The sequence below is a fragment of the Chamaea fasciata genome, unplaced genomic scaffold, assembly GCF_029207755.1.
Source record: "Chamaea fasciata isolate MVZ Bird 193981 ecotype frontalis unplaced genomic scaffold, bChaFas1.0.hap1 SCAF_9, whole genome shotgun sequence".
Lineage (NCBI taxonomy): Eukaryota > Metazoa > Chordata > Aves > Passeriformes > Sylviidae > Chamaea > Chamaea fasciata.
In genome coordinates this window covers 19632622-19653106 of record NW_027094094.1, presented here as the reverse complement: position 1 = coordinate 19653106, position 20485 = coordinate 19632622, and the positions used below count along the sequence as shown (strand labels likewise).

General features: G+C 36.5%; 1 protein-coding gene across 2 annotated transcripts in view; it reads right to left on the bottom strand.

The window, feature by feature from the left end:
- Positions 1–20485, bottom strand: part of TM9SF3 (transmembrane 9 superfamily member 3) — a 43947-nt gene that overhangs the window by 10518 nt on the left and 12944 nt on the right. For both annotated transcript variants that reach the window (XM_066191339.1, XM_066191338.1), the window contains exons 3-9: positions 18595–18717; positions 13650–13810; positions 11392–11469; positions 10324–10455; positions 9632–9798; positions 7182–7276; positions 5184–5314 (exon numbers count right to left, since the gene is read on the bottom strand). In XM_066191339.1, the coding sequence (XP_066047436.1) occupies positions 5184–5314; positions 7182–7276; positions 9632–9798; positions 10324–10455; positions 11392–11469; positions 13650–13810; positions 18595–18717 (887 nt within the window). The remainder of the gene's footprint in view (positions 1–5183; positions 5315–7181; positions 7277–9631; positions 9799–10323; positions 10456–11391; positions 11470–13649; positions 13811–18594; positions 18718–20485) is intronic.

Here is a 20485-nt window from a genome sequence, read left to right as displayed (position 1 = left end):
AGTAAAACAACTTTTACTCTTGGCAATAATAAGCATTCTCTGGATGTGAAAGATGACTGGAGACAGCTGGTGTTTTTCAGGCCTGTTCCTCTTAATTACACGTCTGAGGTAAAATCAGTGCCCCTCCTCTCAAACTAACCAGGTAGTGCCCTTAGCTGCAGATGGCAGGGACAGCATTTGCAGGCTGGGCAACATCCAAACCTAGAGTCTAAATCCTAACTGAAGCAAACACAGGGTACAGGGGAAACAAGTGTCTTAAACATGAAGTTACAAGATTTCTGCCTAAAAGGTCTCCAAGAGTAAGAATATAATGGGAAAAGCAGTTCAGGCACTTAATGGCCTCCACCATCACAACTGGAAAGGAGACACGAAGACAAGACCAAGACACATACTTGCTCTACCCTCCTGCCAAAGTCACTGACGACATACTAAAAAATCCGATCCCAATAACAGCAGTTGTGTGACAGGCAGAGATAAGAAAGTTATGTCTTTACAAGCATCTTAAGAGTTATTACTGTAACATCAGCCATGAGAAATTCAGAGAACCATTTTAACTGCTACATCATAAAACACAAATTATGCAAAGAGACAAATACATTACATCTTCAAACCTGTTTTTTCATCAAGCAAACAAGCAGACGTTCTCCATAATCCATGTTACCCAAAACAAATTACGTGAGCTTTTGTACCAAGCCAGTACATTAAAAAAATACTTATTCTGACTGTTGCTATTTTGTTGTACAAAATATCTTAATTTATACGTTAGCAGCCAATTTAGTTTGTGGGTTTTAGTTGCCATAGAAGAGATTGTCAACCTCACCAAGCCTGCTTTCTTTCTAACTCCTTTCTGGGTTTTTTTTGATGGGGAAAGAACATTCTACTGCCCTTGACTGAATGTGCAGGATTCAGTTTTCCATATTTGAAAGGAAACATTGTCAAGAATGTTATAATTTATTTCCTAGTGCCATGTGTTTCATATTTTCTGACAACTGTAGATTAAACTTCTTTCAAAGGTGATAATTAAAATTTTTATGAGCATATCTAATATTAAACAGCTACTGGCAGGCTATGGTGCCATGTCTGCTTAATGCACAGGGAGGAAAAGCAATAAAAATTAACTGTCAAAGCAGCAGCTTGATCTTCCCTGTCAGCTACCAAAATGCACTCTTAGTCATGCGACTCCCTCCCATAGAGAGGTTACTAAATTTGTATAACGCAACAGTTTTCTGCACATTGTCCAAACATTACAAGAAAAAGAACAGAATAGAAGGCTTCAAAATAAAGTGTTATTAGTTTTATTACAACTAAATTTTGGGTAATAATTTGAACTGTTGAAAATGTAGGCAGAAGAATTAAGCTGTGCCTATTTTTAGCAAAACGAAGGGGTTTGACCAAGGGTTGCACAGTCACTTTCAAGCAATTTGAGGAAGCACCCTGCTGAATGTATGTAACAGGAATTTTTTCCTATTTTTAGGCAAGTGTATTTCTTTATCAGGTTCAAGGCATGAAAATCGTTGGCACTACTAGGTCCTCTCTTTTTAGTGGCAGTCGATGCTCATATCAACTCAAAGCTCATATCAACTCAGGGAAAGCTGCAGCTTGGATTAAGCTATCTGTTGGAAGAAACACTTTTTTCTTTTCAAAACAAGGTGCAAAAGATGCAAACAATAGGATCTCAGTCCCAAGAGAAATACAGTGTGCTTAACCTTATTTAATTAAATCATTAAAAATGCACACTGGAAACCTTAGCCACAAAGGAACCTACTGTTCAAACAAAACAAAAATGATAAATTTTAAAACAGCTAATAGAAGCTGCATAGATTTTGCAATCAGAATATTACATTAGTCATAGTAGCCTTAATGGAAATCTTTAAATTATGTATCAGTCAGAACAACATAAGCAGTCACAACTTATGAAATGCCAGAATTAAAATGGTCCCTTCAAATTCAATCATGCTGTACTCTGTAGAAATTCTGCATTAGTCAGTATTTCTGCACAGAACCAGTCCCACACTCCTCAAACATATCGTACAGAAGTCACTTCATATACCATTATTTAAAATTCTTCTTATATTTTCCATGCTCCACTTTTTACATATAATTCAAACACAAAAAAATATAAAGATGATTGTTAAATACACCAGAAAGACTAATGAGCATAAACAGAAAGTAAGTCAAGATGTCTAACAACTGCAGGACCTAATGTTCACCAGTAAGAGGACATAATAAACAAATTACACCAAAAAATCAAATTTGGACTCCAAAGGCATGAATAATTGAACAGTACCCATTGCATTTCTATAAAGGTGAAGTGATGAGCGCAAAAAGCAGAGATTTTGTATCTCCTTTATGATCTCCAGGAGTTAAAAGCTTTAATGCATTAAGTTTTAAAACGGTCCCATATTTGAATAAAATCTGTCACATTCTTGATATCATTCTGCAGGGAAGGGCAGCTGAAAGCTACCCCAAAGAAGAGATTAAGCCTTTGTTCATGCTCACGGCTTATTTCACTGCAGAAGGTTTGTCATTCCATAGGTAAGACAGCTTGCAAGTATATCTAAAAGGGCTAAGGGCAGAGTCCCAAGAGTGAAGACTGAAACAAGCTTTGCATTTTCCCGGGCTCTGCCACATCTTCAAGGAGATCCCAGACACCAGGAATGAGTTATACAAGGTGAATGAAGTTCTGAAGTTCAAAACAGACTACAGTGAGATGCATGAAGGTCCTGAAGAGCCCAATCAATTTGAGGACTTCAAGACAAAGTGTAGAAAATCAGACACCAGGCAGGGGAAAGAGGCAGCAACTAGGTGCTAGTTTGGATGTCCTGGATTTGATTCTATCAGCTGCCCTTGCCTAAATTCCATAGGAAAATCCCTCTGGAAGGAAGAATTAAGTCACAGACACTACTTAGATACTTTACTGGGAAGTGGCAATGCAAAACTGGCAAAGTACAGGATGACATATTTAAGAATAGTCTCTTAGCAACCTTTTAGCTAAGGAACTTTTTTCAGCAACTCAGTTTCTGCTTTTTCCAGATTTACAGCAGCCAAGATGAGGGGGCAATACTTGCCAGCAATTTAAATCAAGGAGGGTGGTTTCAAGACATGTCAGGGTAAAGGAAGTTATTTGTGTTCTAATACATTTAGGTGGCAGAGACTTTATTTCCCCAAGGAAGCAGAAAATTTGCATTAGACAATTCTGGAAGCTTCTTTACATTGAAAACAGAGGTGGAAAGATACAAAGGGATCTCATCCATAAAGCCAGAGGGGTTCCTAGGGACTTCAACCTGAAGCATAACATGGTAATTGCAAACAATTTCCATTTCCTTCTACAAACCAGCTTGTTGATTTGAAGTCATTAGAGCGTTGCTCATTCTGATGAAGTTTCCGATTCATAACCTGCTTGCCTGCTAACTCCACTTAAGTTTTATTGCCACAGTCACAATGATTCAAACGCTTTCATAAAACCTTGCAAACATTAAAATCACTGTGTATCGAGAGTCCTAACATCCTGATGAAAGTGAACCCTGATGATTTGTATATCCATTTGCTTTTCCATGCACGTGCCCATGGTCTTAAAATACAAATCAGTTGAACAAATTCACAAGACAAACTTCAGCACATGTGGAATCGCCTTCCTTCAGCATTCCTGGCCTCCAAATGAGAATACCAGTGAGAAATGGGATACCAGAACTGCTTGCTTAGCAGTAAAACAGAGTCTCTTTGCACATATCAAAGATCAATGCTGTAAACTTTCATGACAGTACTGTATATGGCTGCTAGCATAGGAAAGGAAAAACAACACAGTATTGCTTTGGGACACTGACCAACTAACATAAACATACCCCAAGACAGAATTTTAATCTAATTTCTCGAAGAAGAAAACCAGAAAAAATAACTGAGGAGTTTATAAACAAGTTTAGCTTTATATTACATTTAGCGGTTTTATAAAATTTAATTCAATGTAAAAAGCTGGTATTTAGGCATACTTTGAAAATACTGTTAATATTTTCAAGGAGGTGACTAGAACCAGCAATGTACACAGAGTGACTCCTCCATCAGTAAAAAATTACTGAAAGTCTTTGCCTGAAACTGAGAATTGTCTCTCTTCTTGTTTCCATTTATAATCTCTATCACATTCATTCATTAACAATGTGATCTTCAGAAGTATTTTTAGTCACATACTGAATTCCCATCACAAACCTAAATAATACAATATATAAGACAGAAAGTTCTGATACTAAGCTTCATTTTGTGGTAGATTTAAACTAAGAAGAAATCCAAGGCTACTTGAATGTCTCTGAATTATTTCAAAAACCTAACATATCACAAAACCTAATATGCAAAGAAGAAATCTATAAAAAAGATTTGCTACAGGTGTTACTGAAAACAAGACTTCCTGTATTAAGATATTCTTTTAAGTTAACAGTGCTACTGCACAAAATTATAAAAAGCAATTTTATGGTGCATATTTTTAAAAAATCTGCTTTAAAACACTAACCCTTAAAAACTCAAACAGAAATTCTGCCCAAGTGGCAAGTGATTATTTCCTACATTTTATTCACAGGATTATTTGAGGTTGCTTGAAAAGGGCCAACACAAACAAAATCTTGACAAAGGAAACAGAGAAAGTCATCATGACTAAATGAAAAAGTACTACAACAGGCATAGTTTTTCAAGTGATAGGGTAAATGTACAGACACAAGACCATAACTGGACAGTAAATAACACTAAACAAAGTGAAAAGAGTGAGTCATTTTTGTAAAGACAGATCTGCTCAGAATGTCATATCTCATATTGTTGCCTGATCATTTATTTTTATTTTTCTGCTTGATTGCAATGACTTAGAAGTATCTTTCACTTGGAATCCCATTGTATTTCATTTTATATTATAAACAGTTTGCACTGGCCATCCAGAAGGAAATTCAAGTTGCTAGCTTTCCACATTGTTAAAACACTAAGCTGAATACAAAGCAGAAGTGTCCCTTTAAGCAGAGATGACTGTTTTTGGTATCCAGCAGCTGTTGCTATTGTGATTAAAATTAATTATACTTGGAGCACCTTAACCCCCCTCCATGATAAATTTCTAATTAGCTAAAGCTATGACTCACAAATGTATTTAGATTTAAAAATATAATTTTTCTGGGCATACAGTGGAATTTAAATTCTCCAACAAAACAACTCACCATGGTTGCAAAGGGTATAGCTCTTGAAGCATGGTAATAGATGGCAATGAAGTTGATGAAGAAGGCAGTTCCACACACCATTGCTGGAATAAGGAAGGCTCCGATGAACATCTGCTTTATCCATCGCCTTCCTGTAAGAAAGGACATTTCAATGGGACTGGTAAGATAAGATTGGCATTGTTTTTCTTTTTATTTATTAGCAAGCACTCCAGAATTTACATGTTTAACTACCTCTCCCACAAAAAGGTGAAAGAAATAAGTAACAACATACTACATCAATACTAGAGCTAAGAGCAAACTAAGTTTCATCTGACTGATAACTCACAAGGTGCAACACATTAATCAGTTCAGTAGGCCAGGTGAAAAGACAAGAAAAGGGATACAGCATGAGAACATTTCAGCTGAAGAACAACAGATGCTGACTAAACTGGCCAAAGAGCCCGAGGTGTGAAACCTAAGGGTGTACGTAGCTGCAGATGAGAAGAGACAGAGATAGCAGAGCTGGCCCTGTGCAGAACCTGCTCCCACTCTGAGAGCACAGGAGAGCTCAGCACTGCTCCCAGGACAACTCAGCACTACAGCTGCTTCCAGGCACCACCAGCTCTGGGTTGGCTTGATCCAACCAAGCTGATTACACGCGTTCAGGATGCATTAAGGAAATGGCTATCCCTGGTATAAAGCAAACTGCCACAGCATTTAACATACAGGAAAACTGGACTCCTGACATCTGGAAGAGCAGAAAAGTTAGAAAGAAAGTGATTCTTAAACTCCAAGCATCAAGGGAACAGAACACTTGTTAGCAGTTATTACTAAGTTTAGAGCCTCCCTGAGGAGCTCCAAGAAATCCTCCTGGGCAATACCTTAAAAATTTCCCCTATCTGTATTCCCTGTACTTTTTATGCTCCTAAATACTATCTATATTTATACACCATGATATTAATATGCAGTCAGTAAAAACAATTTTAAAAAGCATATTTTTTCAAGGCAATCATATGTATTTTCACCATGAGCCAACATAATCAGGATTTCATGGCTTGATACATGTTTATCTGTTAAAAAAAAAAGTATATCTGCTCAACGGTAGAGCACAGCAATCCTTTTCAAATGAGATTTGGTTTTGTACAAATTGCTAGGTTTATAAAGAAGCCACATGAAAATAAACTTCTAACCTCCAAACTCAAAGTACAGTTGAGATTGAACACTAACAGGTATATCATGCTAAAAAGATACAAATTTTCTTTTGCGAACTTACCAGAATTATTTTTTCTAAGCACTCTAGAAGATAATAGATACTGACTATTCTTTTATTGCAGCCTAGGGAATGAATGAAGCTAGTGCACTGCAAGAATCTAACTGGTCATAACTCAGAGGAATAGTTGGGAGCATTTGAAGACAGCCTATTCAAATCTTCTGTCAGTTTTATTTGGCTTCTGCTCTCAACTGATGCTCATTTTGATTTGATAAGTATAAAGTAGAGCATATACTGGAAAGCAGAACAACTTTCTTTAAAAGACGATATAAACAGTTTTCCCCATTTGGAATTAATGGTCAAGTAAGTAATTATACTCATCCTTTTTGTGTTAGCCTAACATAACCCCCCCAAGTACATACAGAGGAGGATCAAGTAGGAGTCATCTGGAGAAGATGACGTGAGCTGTTTAACATGTTGCACAAAAGGGAAAGGCTATTATACTCTGGGGATGTCATGAGCCAAAAATTATATACAAGAGTCTAACAAGCAATTCGGAAGTCACAACCGTTAGCAGTTCTTTAGCTCTTTTAAATTAACCTAAGACTTCAGTTACCTTTTTAGAAAGCATAGCCAGTGCTGACTGAGTAGGTAATATGAAAGTTAAACATACTCAAAATATTTTTATTAGGAATCAAATGGATTCCATCTAACTCCATGAGGACTCTTCTACATTGGTGCAAATCAGAAAATAATAACTTCTCCACTTAACAAAGCAATGAAAATGCTGAAACATGAAAACAATTTACCTCCTTGTCTAGCATAAAGGCTTCCTCCAAAATATCCATTCACTGGCGATGTTGCAGCATAAACAAATATAGCTGTACTAAGCATTGATCCTCTCCTACAAGAAGGGATGTTTTTGGTAAATGAAATACAAAACCAAACATGATTAGAGCAAAAAACCCCCTGCATTTTTAGCAGAAGCAGTTATTTAATATTTTTATGTAATAAAAATATTTACAAGTGCTTAAACTGTAAAATCTGGGTAAGAATGAAAACTGCATACAAGGCTTTGGTCAAGTCTAATTCAATATGGGAAGGAGAGTTTTGACATACTACATTCTTTTCTAACGTGCATTTATTTTAACTGGAGTACAGAATCTCACCTCTGATGAATATATTCTGACATTTGGATGTGTGTACTTTATGCATAAATAACTATTTACGTTACATACATTAAGTGCAAGATTCAACTGCAGATAAAATGTCAAAAGGCCAGTATTAACAAAAATATAAGATTGTGAATAATGTTTCTGCCATCCTCCAGAAATTAACTATGAAGATTGAAAGTGTTCATCTGGCAGAAAATTAGATTTAGAAACTATAAATACTATAATGAAGTCACAAATCAGCATTAAGTAGTGCAATCAGAAGAGCTTAGTAATTTTTAAATGTCACTCCATTAAATGTTGGACTACTAATTTTGGCATAATTTTTCTGAAATTTTACAAGCAAAGCTAATAATTTTAAATCAAAGAAGCCATTTCCAAATACATTTTAAAAGATCATATCTAAGAATAGCAAGATATAAATGTTATTCATTAATAGAGTTGTTTCTCCACATCCCTCTGCTATTCTTCGACAGCAAATAGCAGTAGGTTTTCAGCTGACTTACTGTACTTTCTTCAAATTAGTTGCTCTGAGAGATTCTAGTTACAGCCATTTTGGTTTTTGAGGAACCATTCCTGGATGCCTGCTATACCCAAAGAAGCAATCTTTAGCACTTAAGCTTCCATGACTGCATGACCAAAGCAAATATACCTGCTGGTCACACACACTGAAGGACTGTTTTGCCAACATTTGTTTTCTAAAAACTTCTCGTAACTTAAGACAATTTAGAAACACGTGCAGGCACAGTCTGAAATGGCACTGCCACTTTGTAAATCCAGGCTACCAGTAAAAACACCAGACAGTGCCATCTTCCTAAAAATAAGAATTGTCTGCAACACAATTGTTGTAATTGTGGTCAATTGTTCCACTACACACCCAAAATTAAATTCACCTAGAAAGTAATAGAAATGCCTATTGCAATAAAAGACTAAGTGCACATGTCTTTTCAAAAATTATGTTCTGATACATTTTATAACTGACATGACTAACTTACAGCTTCCCTACAGGGCATATATATTCTGAAATGGTTTAATTTTGTCCTCTGAAAGGCTGACATGCTGCACAATTAAAAGTGTGTATGTATGCCTGTCTAGAAATATAACCATGAGGCACAAGGAGGGGAATAACACCTTATGAAAAATGAAAATATGCCAAGATTTTGGTACTACAGAGTGGCTGTTAAAACACACCGTTAAAACGCCACTAAATTGAAAAGCAAGAGTTCTCTCTAGTGGCACATTAGAAGTATTACAACTTGTTAAAATCAAGTCACAGGTGATACTCACAGATGAAAGTTCAGTCACTGCTTAAATCACTTGTAAAAAACCCAAAAAACCCCAAAACACAAGCCAATAATTCCCTCCAATACCCAAAATACCATCACTACAAAAACAGATGAAGTCCACCCAGTAACCCAAAAATCTCAATCAAATTAAGAGGTAAAGGAAGAAAACAGGTGAACTACAAGTAGTGTGTTAAATTCAAACTTGAGTATTATTTTTTTTTAATAGATTCTTTCCAGTCAGGACCACAGACCGCTTATTTCTGGGGATTTTACATCAACACAGGCTGAGCACTATGTGTTCAGAAGAACTTATGGAATAACATTTTCATTCCCAGGCAGACTTGTGGTAAGACTGACTTAATACTGACTTGTCAGCAGAAAACAGGACTATTCACAACAGAGCACAGTCTTATTTCAGCCTTCACAGGACATGGTGGGAAAACAGGGTCAGAAATATACTAATATCTTGTTACTCTGGATGAAACAAGGAGTGAAGCATGTCCTTTGAATACATATTTCTCCCATATTATCTACTAGTGATTCTGCAGAACAACAAACTAGTTTCATACTAAATCATTCAAAAAGCAAGCACTAAAAGAGAAAATCAAAGGAGACCAACTAACAGTAGGACAAAGTTTCATTACACAGTAGAAGAGAACTTCTTAATACTATGTCTGAACTACAGATTACAACTAAAGACTCTCAAACACTTTTTTTCAGGCCAGTTAGAACAATCATTTTTGTAATTATTTTGTTCACTTAAACATTTATATATGGAAGACATGGCACAATTATACTTACTCTGTGTATAAATCTTCTATCATTGCAACAATAATGACTATAAGAGACACAGCAAAAATTTGACAGCCAGAACCAATAAGCGATGAAAATATTAGAGGATGACTGGATGGTCTAAACACATCTCCATGGACCTGCTTCCACCCATACTCATCACCTAGATCTCTGTCCTGGGAACAACAACAACAAATTTTAAGTCTAGTCATGACAATTAAAGACAAACACATAAGCTACATAAAAACAAAAGGTCTGATTTAATAAAGCAACTTCAAGTGAAGTGTGTCTTCTCTTCTGAATGCATCAAGTCTAAGATAAAAGTTTACTTTTCACATGCCTATGGAAGACGACACCAAATTACTACCTGAATGTAAGACACAATAAAATCTATCTGAATCCCTCCCTGCCCCTAAAGCCTCTAAGGTGCTTAGGAGTACATCAGGCTTCTACTACAAAGTCAGAATGGACCTAGTTTATCCTAAGGTTGGATATGAACATTAACACGGTGACTACAGAGAGATTTTTGGATTGCAACCTAGAAGCGTGCTATAAAGAAAACCAGTAACACTTTCAAGACACACAAAAGGCATTTTCTGTCCAATTGAAGAAAGCCATTCAGAGCTGCTAACACAATGAATGTACAACAAGGAAACAATAAGCCTTAAGAAAAGTTTTTAAAGTGTGAATGCAGATCTTACCATATCATCCATTTCTTCCTCCTTGCTGTATCTTGCATAATCTTTTCGCAAAGTTCTCATTAATATCATAGACACCAGGCCAACCAGAAAGATCACCATCATAAAAGAATTGAAAATTGAAAACCAGTGAATCTACAGAAAGAAAACATACCCATAAGGTTTAGAACTGTAAACGTATTTCAAATTGTTCCAAGAAAGATAAACTGTTGCCTATAAGGACAGCTTGTCAGCACTAGCTAAGTAAAAATCATAAGTGAGTTATCATAACTAACACCACATTTTTAGAAAGTGACACTAAAACTGGCCTGTGAAACACCTTATATAAACCTTCTTAACAGCCAGCCTTGCCCAGGATGAAGTTACCACAACTTTGTTAAGCAGCAGCAAAGTTTGAACAACTGGCTGTGCACACTCCCTTGGTAAGCAAAAGGCAACACAATGCACTGATGCCTTGCTGGAGAAGAGGTTTAAGTAGCAAAGCCAAAGGAATTATTCCTTTGCACAGGATCAAAATATGCAGCAGCATTATTTTTGCTCTCAAAAGCATATCCTTCTGGTTTTCACTGAGCTCTAAACAGAATGCAAAGTCCCTACTTTCAAAAAGTAGGAAGGCTCAGTACACTACCCTTAAGGAGATTACAACCACAGATTTAAACAGAACTGATAGAGCCAACTGGTTTAGGCTAATGCTTTTGGCTCTGCATTTACTTCAGAAAGAAGTCTGCTTATGGCCAACTGCACTTATTCAGCTTACACAGTTGCACAGTCATGTCCCTGAAGTTTCATTGCTTCTGCTCACCTGAATTTACTTTCTTGAACTACCCCGTATTCTCTGCAAGCTTGAAGCTTGCCTCCATATTTATTGAAGCACTCTAATAAAACAGAGCCATCCTTGTTTTAGCAGCAACACTACCTCTTAAACAACAGTAAGACCTCCATATTTTATTGTCCCAGAACACCTGGAAAATCTGAAAATTCAAAGACATAATCCAAAAATTGCATGACATCTGAACTAATGCAACCATATGAAAGGGACGTGCTGTAAGGCTGTCTTAGATCAATACATACTCTGTGCTGAAAGAAAGATGGGTCAAGATACTTGTCAAATCGATCTTCAAACTTCACATCTGATTTCTTCCATTTCACCTGAAGAGAGAAATGTTTATATTTGAAAAACTCCTTACAATATTTTTGGCTATACTGACATGCAGAAACCCAGAACACATATTCAAAATCATCCACTTTAGATGTTTTCTTCAATATGAATGGGGTTTGGCAAAAAACAATGGAATGATGTCCTCCAAGATTGGCATCTACAGGTCAGGCATAGAATGAACATCAGCCACGTCGCCTCATGGATCTAATCTTGTCCATGGCTTATTTTTAAGAACAAGGTAGAATCAGTCCTGCACTGCCTCAGTTCTCACTGCCTCTGTGAGGCTAACCAAAGATACAAATTTGTAGTAGTCAAACACAATAAGCCTTTTTCATGACTATAGAACCTATATTATATATATATATATATACACAATATATATACACACACATAATTACTATAGATCTAGACACTTCAATTGCCAATAAATTACTCCAAAACCAACTGGAAAAGTACGTGTTTATGGACAGATTATCGCAGGGTAACAGCATATTACTGCTGTCAGTTCTCCACCAGCTGCAGAGAGGACTGGTTTAGATTTGGAAAATGAAATTGCATTAAAGAACTATATGGTGCTAATATGGTAGCACAAAGTATTTTTGAGAATTTTTGCAAGACTGCATTTAAAAATTAAAAGTAAAACAATTTTACAAATTAAATACAAGCCTACCTGAAAATCTTCCACAAAAGCATGCTAAAAATTATCAGGATTTTTTGTCATATTGAAACAAATGCAGCCCCCTTGTACATATCTATTTTAAAACACATGAGAAGGAACTGTCCCTTCCAAAAGCGGTTCCCTTAATGAGTATAGAAGAAAGCATACTAAATGTAGATTGAACACCCCAATCACTCACCACAGTCCTGAGACATATTAAAAACCCCAAGATGCCAGCACTACTCACTTTGAGGTTTGATATTAATGTTCCTCAGTTCAAATTACAACCTTATTTAGGATTAGTAGCTCAAAACATTAATAGCTTTCAAAATTGTTTTAAGCAGATACCTTTCTCATTAGAGCATCAGTCACTGCTGAAGCACAGCTTAGGACAAATCCATCAGTGACAATCTGAATTAAACATCACACACAGGCCAGCCCAGCAATAGCCCAGTGGTGCCAAGAAAATTTGATAGAGAAGTCCTGAGCTTTGTACACTAAAAAGTATTTTAAGGGAATATTTTCGTTATTTTCGTTACTGGCTGCTCCTCAATGCTGTCCAACTTAAAATTTAGAGCAAATGGACTTCATAATGCTGGCAGAATTTGAAATAGCAAATTCTGAAATTTCTACTATCAATTTTGCAGTAAAAATAGGGAAATCAGTGTAAATGTAATTCTAAAAAGCACATACAAACCCCTGTTATCTGCACTTCAAAATATACAACTTATTCAGCACAAGAGAAACGTAATTGTGGCAAGAATATTCTCTGAAATAAAATCCTATGCTGACATCCACTACTAACGCGTGGAAGAAAAGCAACGTATAAAAAAATGGTTTCACTATACAAATGTGTTGAACGTGACAAGTGAACTATCACTTGATTTAAGTAACATCAACTAAATAAAGAGGAAAACTGAAAAAAATTACTTGTCTCAACCAGCAAGCATTGTTTATTCATTACCTTTATCATTGCAAGTCAGTATCATAGCAAAGAGCTTCAGAAAAAGAAATTTAAAACCTTATTAATTATGTTATATAAATAAGAAATTTCTACTGGAACTGCAAAACAAAGTAAATTTTGGTATTAATTGCTAGCAAAGCATAAAGGCTTACAGTGGCTTCTTATCCTAGCTCAGAATCCAGTTCAAACCTATGATACAAATGTCAGAAGTCCAAACATGATGATGATGATGTGTACCTACTTGTAGGTCCTCTATACTTCTAGTCTCCATCCTTTCAGGGTATCTTCCTTTCCCACTAAAACAATTTTCTGCACATTACAGAAGCTCCAGTTTGTTTGAGTACTTCAAAAATCACAATTTTACATTTGTTATTAATAAATCTATCAAGGTTTCTCAGCAAGAAAACAAAATAATTGAAGGAGTGAAAATGCATCTTCCTCTAACACAGCTCAGCATATCAGTACATATTGTAGTAAACAAGTACCTATTTTTGAGCTATTTCACCATACAGAATTTCTTATTACAGGTGCATCACCAAATTACTTACAGAATATGACATCTGGATTTTTGTGTTTGGTACCAATTTCACCTTTCCTTCACTGGTCAGATTGACATCTACAATTCTATTTCCATTGAAACCAATTTCAAGTTTTTTGTAAGTCCAAAGGTAATAATCTTCTCCATTTTCATCTGCTTCTCCAACAATCCCTGCATAGGAAACAAGTGTGGGCATCTATTACAGGTATGCTTTTCAAGCATTTTGCACTTATTTTTTTAAAGTATGCATTACAAAAATTTTGCCAGATAAACAACATAAACAAAGAGAACACAGAAAACATTATGCTTTTTTAATCAACTCTAATATCTGGATTCCACTTTCAATCCATGGGTCTCTGAAAGAAGCATTTTTTAATGGTATCAAAAGAAAAAGCATGCAGCAAAAAGCACTGCAGAAGACCCAACAACAGTGCCTCTACTTTTATTTGCAATTCTTACCAGATAAATAACTAGCTAAACAGATCTTAGCCAAGACCTCTAGAGCTTCCCATATTCCATCTATCTATTCAGTCATTTTTTTCTTCCTCTTAAAAATTTTACTTTCTCTCTGTAATCCTTATTAGTTGACTTCCCAACACATGTTTTTTGTTTTTGTTTGCACAGAAGTTTCCAATGCTTGCAAAAAATCTGGTTTTATATTAGGAAGAAATTCTTTACTGTGAGGATGGTGAGACACTGGAACAGGTTGCCCAAGAGTAGTTGTGGCTGTACCATCCCTGAAAGTGTTCAAGGCCAGGCTGGATGGAGCTCTGTGCAACTTGATACAGTAGAAGGTGTCCCTGCCCAGGGCAGGGGCTGTTGGAACAAGATGATCTTTATGTTCCCTTCCAACTCATATCATCTAAACCATTCTATGATTAAGTTCTTAATTTTCAGTAAGTTAGTGCAAAATGCCTCATCTACTGCAGAAGAATTCCAGAGACTGTGCTATGATGGGTGAAAACAGAAAAAGTTCAACAGTCAACAAATTCCCAGGCTGTGTCACCTTTGATGTCAAGCTCAAAGATCACATACAAGATATACAAGATAGAAAGTCACTAAAAAACCAGCACTCAAGATGCACAAGGGTGAGGAGAATGGGAGAACAAGTAGGTGAAGGATATGGAACAGGCTGTAACAAAGCACCAGGTATATGAAGGAAGGGCCTTTGTGCATCACCTGTGTTTTTTTAATTTTCAAGGTGGCATTTTTCTGTCAAGTTTTTCTACTCATGCTCATCTGTCAGGATTGCCTCATATATGCCATCTACACAAAACACGTGCCAGTTCGAGCCTTCACCATACAGTCTGACACCTGCCATGCCATCTGGTAGTATCCAGAACCATGCAAAATAGACCTCTCAACTACTTAAAAGATATTCTGATCAATCACTCACTGAAGGAATGAACTAACACAGTGCTTCACATACTCAGGGAGTGTCCTGAAACAAACAAGCCTAGTCTTTCTCTCCACTGTGGGAGAGCAATTCAGGAAAAAATATAAAATGGAATAATTTTTTCTGAATGCACTTAAAAAGATCTGGTTGCCTTTTCAGGTTAGAATATAAACCTTCCAGAGTCCTCAAACAGCAGTTTGATGTCATTACCTTCAGTTATCAGCAGTTAAGAAAGGTTAATTTATGCCTAGTCTTTACTGAAAATACAGTACTCCTCACAGGGTATTTTGAGGACTTCTAGGGAGAATTTTAAAAACTAATGTTTGGCATCAGTAAGCCTTAGCAAGGTGGAAAACCAAAAAGAACATAAAGGATGAACTTAATTAAAGTTTGCCAGGAAACAGGAGGAGTGCCATGAATGCATCTGGATGAGCCCAGAGAAGTGAATGATCAGCTTCAAGAACAGAATTAAAGAGAAGTTGCCTAGAATTCTCAGCAAACATTAGCACCATCTGAATCCTTTTCTTTTACACTCTTCAGAGAGAGCTTTCTTTTGGTAGCACTAAAAAAGGATTCCAGCCATCTACATTTAGGGAACAAAATTTTGGTTTAATCCAGATATAAGATGCGAAGCAACAATGAAAAAAATAGGTTATTGGGTCATAGAGTATATACAATTGATGCTGGCTGACAAGGTTCTCAAGATAGGTAATCCAAATGAAGTGGATCAACATGATAGCCTTCCACAGTAACAAAAAAAAAGTCATTCAGCACAAGCCATTTTTAGTGCAAGCTGAGGGTGACCAGTTCTGGACACCACCCTCATGAAACCAAAAACCCCTTCTCAGTATTCAGTATTTGGAGACTATCATAACCATCATAACCACTTCAGTGCTTACACCCACTTATCCTAAACAGCCCTAATGGTTTTCTTCATTATAATTACTGAAATTTAGTAACTATTTAGAAATAGTTACATCTATGCAAACACAATCAAGCAAAAGACATTTGCTTTCTTTAGTCTCTCTACCTGCCACCACATTACGTGGTACTTACTAGACAAGTCTACACAACACACTCAAAAGCATCAGCAAGCTGGCAGAGGCATGTGTACAGTATCATTCATGCCATATTCATAACAGAAATACTTGAAATAAAAACTGTTCAGTTGGCACCAAGTCTCAGTGCTTTAAGTTTTAAGCAGCACTCAGAGCCTGAAACATTTCTGTTGCTGAACAGAGACCCAGGCAAACCAAAATCATTGCAGATAAGCTATATTCCCAGTTTTCTCCACTGTACTGAGAACACAAAGGTCCAAAATACTCATTCAGACTGGCAAATAAACACTTTTGATTGGTTCAGGTGCATCCACTCCTTTCTCAGCCCCCCACCAAGAACTCGTTATTTTTTTTGAATAAAAGTCAGGCTAATATTGACCAATCTGCAGTCCTGCTACTTTTACCTAACCTGCAGGAGACAGAGACCTAAACTGTCAGCACTGCTTGCTTTCCACCTGATGTCAGATTATATCCTTACATAATTTTACCATTACTTATGATCCTGTAGTCCCCTATTATGTAGCACAGCTCGAGATCCTGGTTCCAAACTATCAAAAGCAGCCTCTTAATATCTTAGAAAGATGATACCTATATTCTACATATTTTCTAGCTGACTTCTTGTGCATAAAAAGCATACTATTGGGAAACATTAAAAACACTGGAATCACAGGAAAACATATTTTTTAGCTGAGAGCATAAAATCTGTCAGTGTATAGAAAATTTAGTAGGTATGTTAGTTCCTCAGCATTTTTGATGATGAAACACAACCAGAAAAATAAACCCTAAAAAACAAAGCCTTCAAGACTTGTAAAGCCACATAGGAATCCAAAAGTCAAGCTTAGCATCCGTTATCCTTGGGCAATTCAAAGCCTACACACCTGCCACTAGTCTAGAAAAACAATTCATTGGTCTTTTGCTGAAAGGCCAAAGCCATAAAAAATACTGTAGTAACAACTGTCACTCATGCATGCCTTTAAAAAGCCTACCAGCAATTGCACCAGTAGTACGGTAAAGGCCACACAGAGTAATTCAGGTCTACTCCAGGCCTGGCTACAGAGCCATTACACACAGTAAGCAAATCACACGAAAAGAACAAAATCAATACTTAAGTACTTCTCTTCAGGCATTATAATGGTATCTCTTAAAAACACACACTTTAGAAGAAAACAAAAAACCCCAGACCTTCCTGGCTACCAGATAAATAATAAATAAAATGTTAATATTTCTACCATGTTCATCAGACAGATATTTTCTAAAACAAATTGAAATAAGAAAGAGCTAAAGAAAGCACCCTTTGTAAAAAGGAATGAATGATGGATAGCATTATTCATACCAGCTATCAAAGAACTTTTCTTGCATGACCTGCATTTTTGCAGGTGCTGTGGGATTTTGTTTAGTTTCGGCAGGTTTACCTCTTTCATGGCAACAAAGACCCTACCTTACCAAAACATTTTATGGCTGTTTTTCATTTCCTTTCAGTTTATATCTACAACAGGGAGATTAGGCCTTGGAGAGTTTGGTTGATTGGTATCAAGTGTGAAGTGCAATCTGCAGAGCACTCTTTACTAGGCATGTGATCACAGGTTATGGGGGGGGGGGGAGGGGGCAACAAAACACAGAGACCTTAGGAGACAATGGCAATAAAGATACATTTTCACTCAAGACACAAGCACTTCTAAATCCAGATTAATAATACTCAACAAGAGAAATTTTGAGAACTGTAGATGAGTAAATAAAATAAAACTCCATACAAACACGGATTACAAAGCAACACTGTTAACAGCCACAAAATTACCACATAAAAGTAAATGAAACAGTTTTTGCATGAGTAGTAAAGTAGCAAACTAAAGTTTCAGCTCTCAAATAATTTCATGAAACTTGCTATTCATGATCATATTAACATGGACTTTATGTGTAACCTATCTAATTACCACCTGAACATTTGAACAAATTTAAATCCAAGAGATTACTGTTACTAAATCAGGGCTTGAGAAACAAACCAGCTTTTCACTGATTTTGTATTTTGCTAGTACAGCCATCCTACTGCTCCTTCAGTGCAACAAGCCTTCAGCTTATTTCACACAGAATCACACAGAATTGATTAGGTTGGAAAAGACCACTGAGATCATTGAGTCCAACCTGTGACCCAACACCATCTTGTCAACTAGATCGTGGCACTGAGTGCCACTACCAGTCTTTCCTGAGACACCTCCAGGGATGGTGACTCCAACACCTCCCTGGGCAGCCCATTCCAAAGTCTAATCACCCTTTCTGTGAAGAAATGCTTCCTAATAATGTTCAACCCAACCCTCTCCTGGTGCAGCTTAAAACTAGGTCCTCTAGTACTTCATTTCATACTCTTGTGAATTTGACTTGCATGTAAGTTTCATATTCTTGCGAAATTCTTGTAATGAAGTTTAGTCATTAAATGACTCCATGAAACCCACCAGTATGGGACTTGAGTATGTGTAATCCAATCATTAATGTATAATATCACTCACCCCATATTGGCAAGTCATCAATATACATCTGGTACCAATAGTGATTTTTGATAGCATACACAAATGCATCTCTTCTTCCCTTGTCCAAGTCAACTTCACAGTAAGTAGTCTGCATTACATCATCTGCAAAAAATTAAAGCACAGTTAAAGATTTATTAATGAGATGGCTCAAAGTAAAGGCAAACCAAGTAAATGGAGGAATGGACAGTGTTGGAGTCTTCAAGCCTTCTTGGCTACCCTCAAGTAGATAACAAAAAAGGACACTTAAAAAGGAACCATTAAAGCAAACACATGATTGTGCTCAGAAATCTACACTTCTGAATAGAGAGTCTTCCCACATACTGGACAAGGAAAGGTTTCGCAGTGTCCTTTTGCTGCTACACCCACACTACATTAAGGTACAAAAGCTGATGGCAGATCCACCTGAACAGATAATGAGGTCTCTCTAACTTTAACAAGAGGTATGAAATTATTAACAAATACCTAAAACTGTTTACAACATTATCTCTCTGTTTTAGTATAATCAGCTTCACTGACTAGGAATAATGTTTGTAAAAAAAACCTGAAACTTTTTAAAGCTCTCAGCAATTTTGAAGAAACTAGCACTAAGGAAGAAACAAAGCAATCAGAGTAAAGAAACAGAAAAAAAGGAGAGAAGACAAAAGTAAGAATAATGCAAAGAATGCACAAGAGGCTGCATTTGGAAATAAAATAAATCCACCTCTTTCAGCCAGAAAGCTCTTCTTCCACATCTACAATCCCTAAGCTATACTGTTAGCAGCCATTCTTTTGCATCCCAGTTTCCTTCCCTAACATCTCCTTTCCAAGTGAAGAGATGAAAGGCCTCACATTTACAAGACTTCAGGTAGCAACAGATTCAGAGACAAGCTCCCTGATCTACATCTTAGTAATTCTTTTCATGCTACAAATAGTGAAACACAGTAGAAGTAAAGAATTCCAGTTTCTCCTCTTTTTGCCATGACTGGAATTGAGGACCAATTTCAGCAGATAAAATTAATTTATGCCCTAAGTACAGCTCTAATTTGTATCAAAATTCAGCTTACTTTCTTCAATACACTAACTACAGTATAAAGCTTAAAAAGAAAATCAGGTCAGCTACATGGAAAAAGCACAGGCAGGCAGAATATTTCTAACACAAAACATAACTTCTCTGATAACAACAAAAATCAAAATATGCCAAGTACATCTGGTCAACAAAACTTTTTTCTGGAGAAAAAAAAAAAGAGTAGCAAAACCATACAAGTCAACAAATGTACCAAGAAGACTTTTAGTGCATGGACAACACTCCCAGGGCCCATACTGGTACACTCAAGAGAAAGAAGCCATTAAAAGTTGGCACCACAGCTGAAACAGACCTACAAATTCAAGTTTGCACTTATGCCTCTACTGAGCTGGATCCTATATTTTTGAACATTTCCCCCCACCTGCAAAATGCCTCTGCTTGGCACTTTTTCATTTTAACAGATTTTTAAATTGTCTTGACATTAATTAAAAAAAAAAAAAAAAAAAAAAGAGCCAACCCACAAACCCCAGAACCATCATTTTCTGGATTTGTTGCTAAGTAGGGATTCTTTCTGAAATATTTGTCACTTCACTGTCACACTATGTTCAAATAAAGGATAACACCTTTCTAATACTACATTTTTTGACTCAAAGGATTGTTCAATACACAGATCAAATGAAAATAAGCCATGAATTAAAATGCAGGTAAAAGAGAAACTGAGAGAGGCTGTTAAAGAAAGCATTTCCCAGGGCCAAAGCAAGAAGCCTGTTTCAGAGAAGCACTCTGGGGGCCAGGCTGGCTTTAGGTGACTCTCTGGCTCACAACAGTACCACCACAGGTAAGTTATACTGTAACCTACTCTAAATT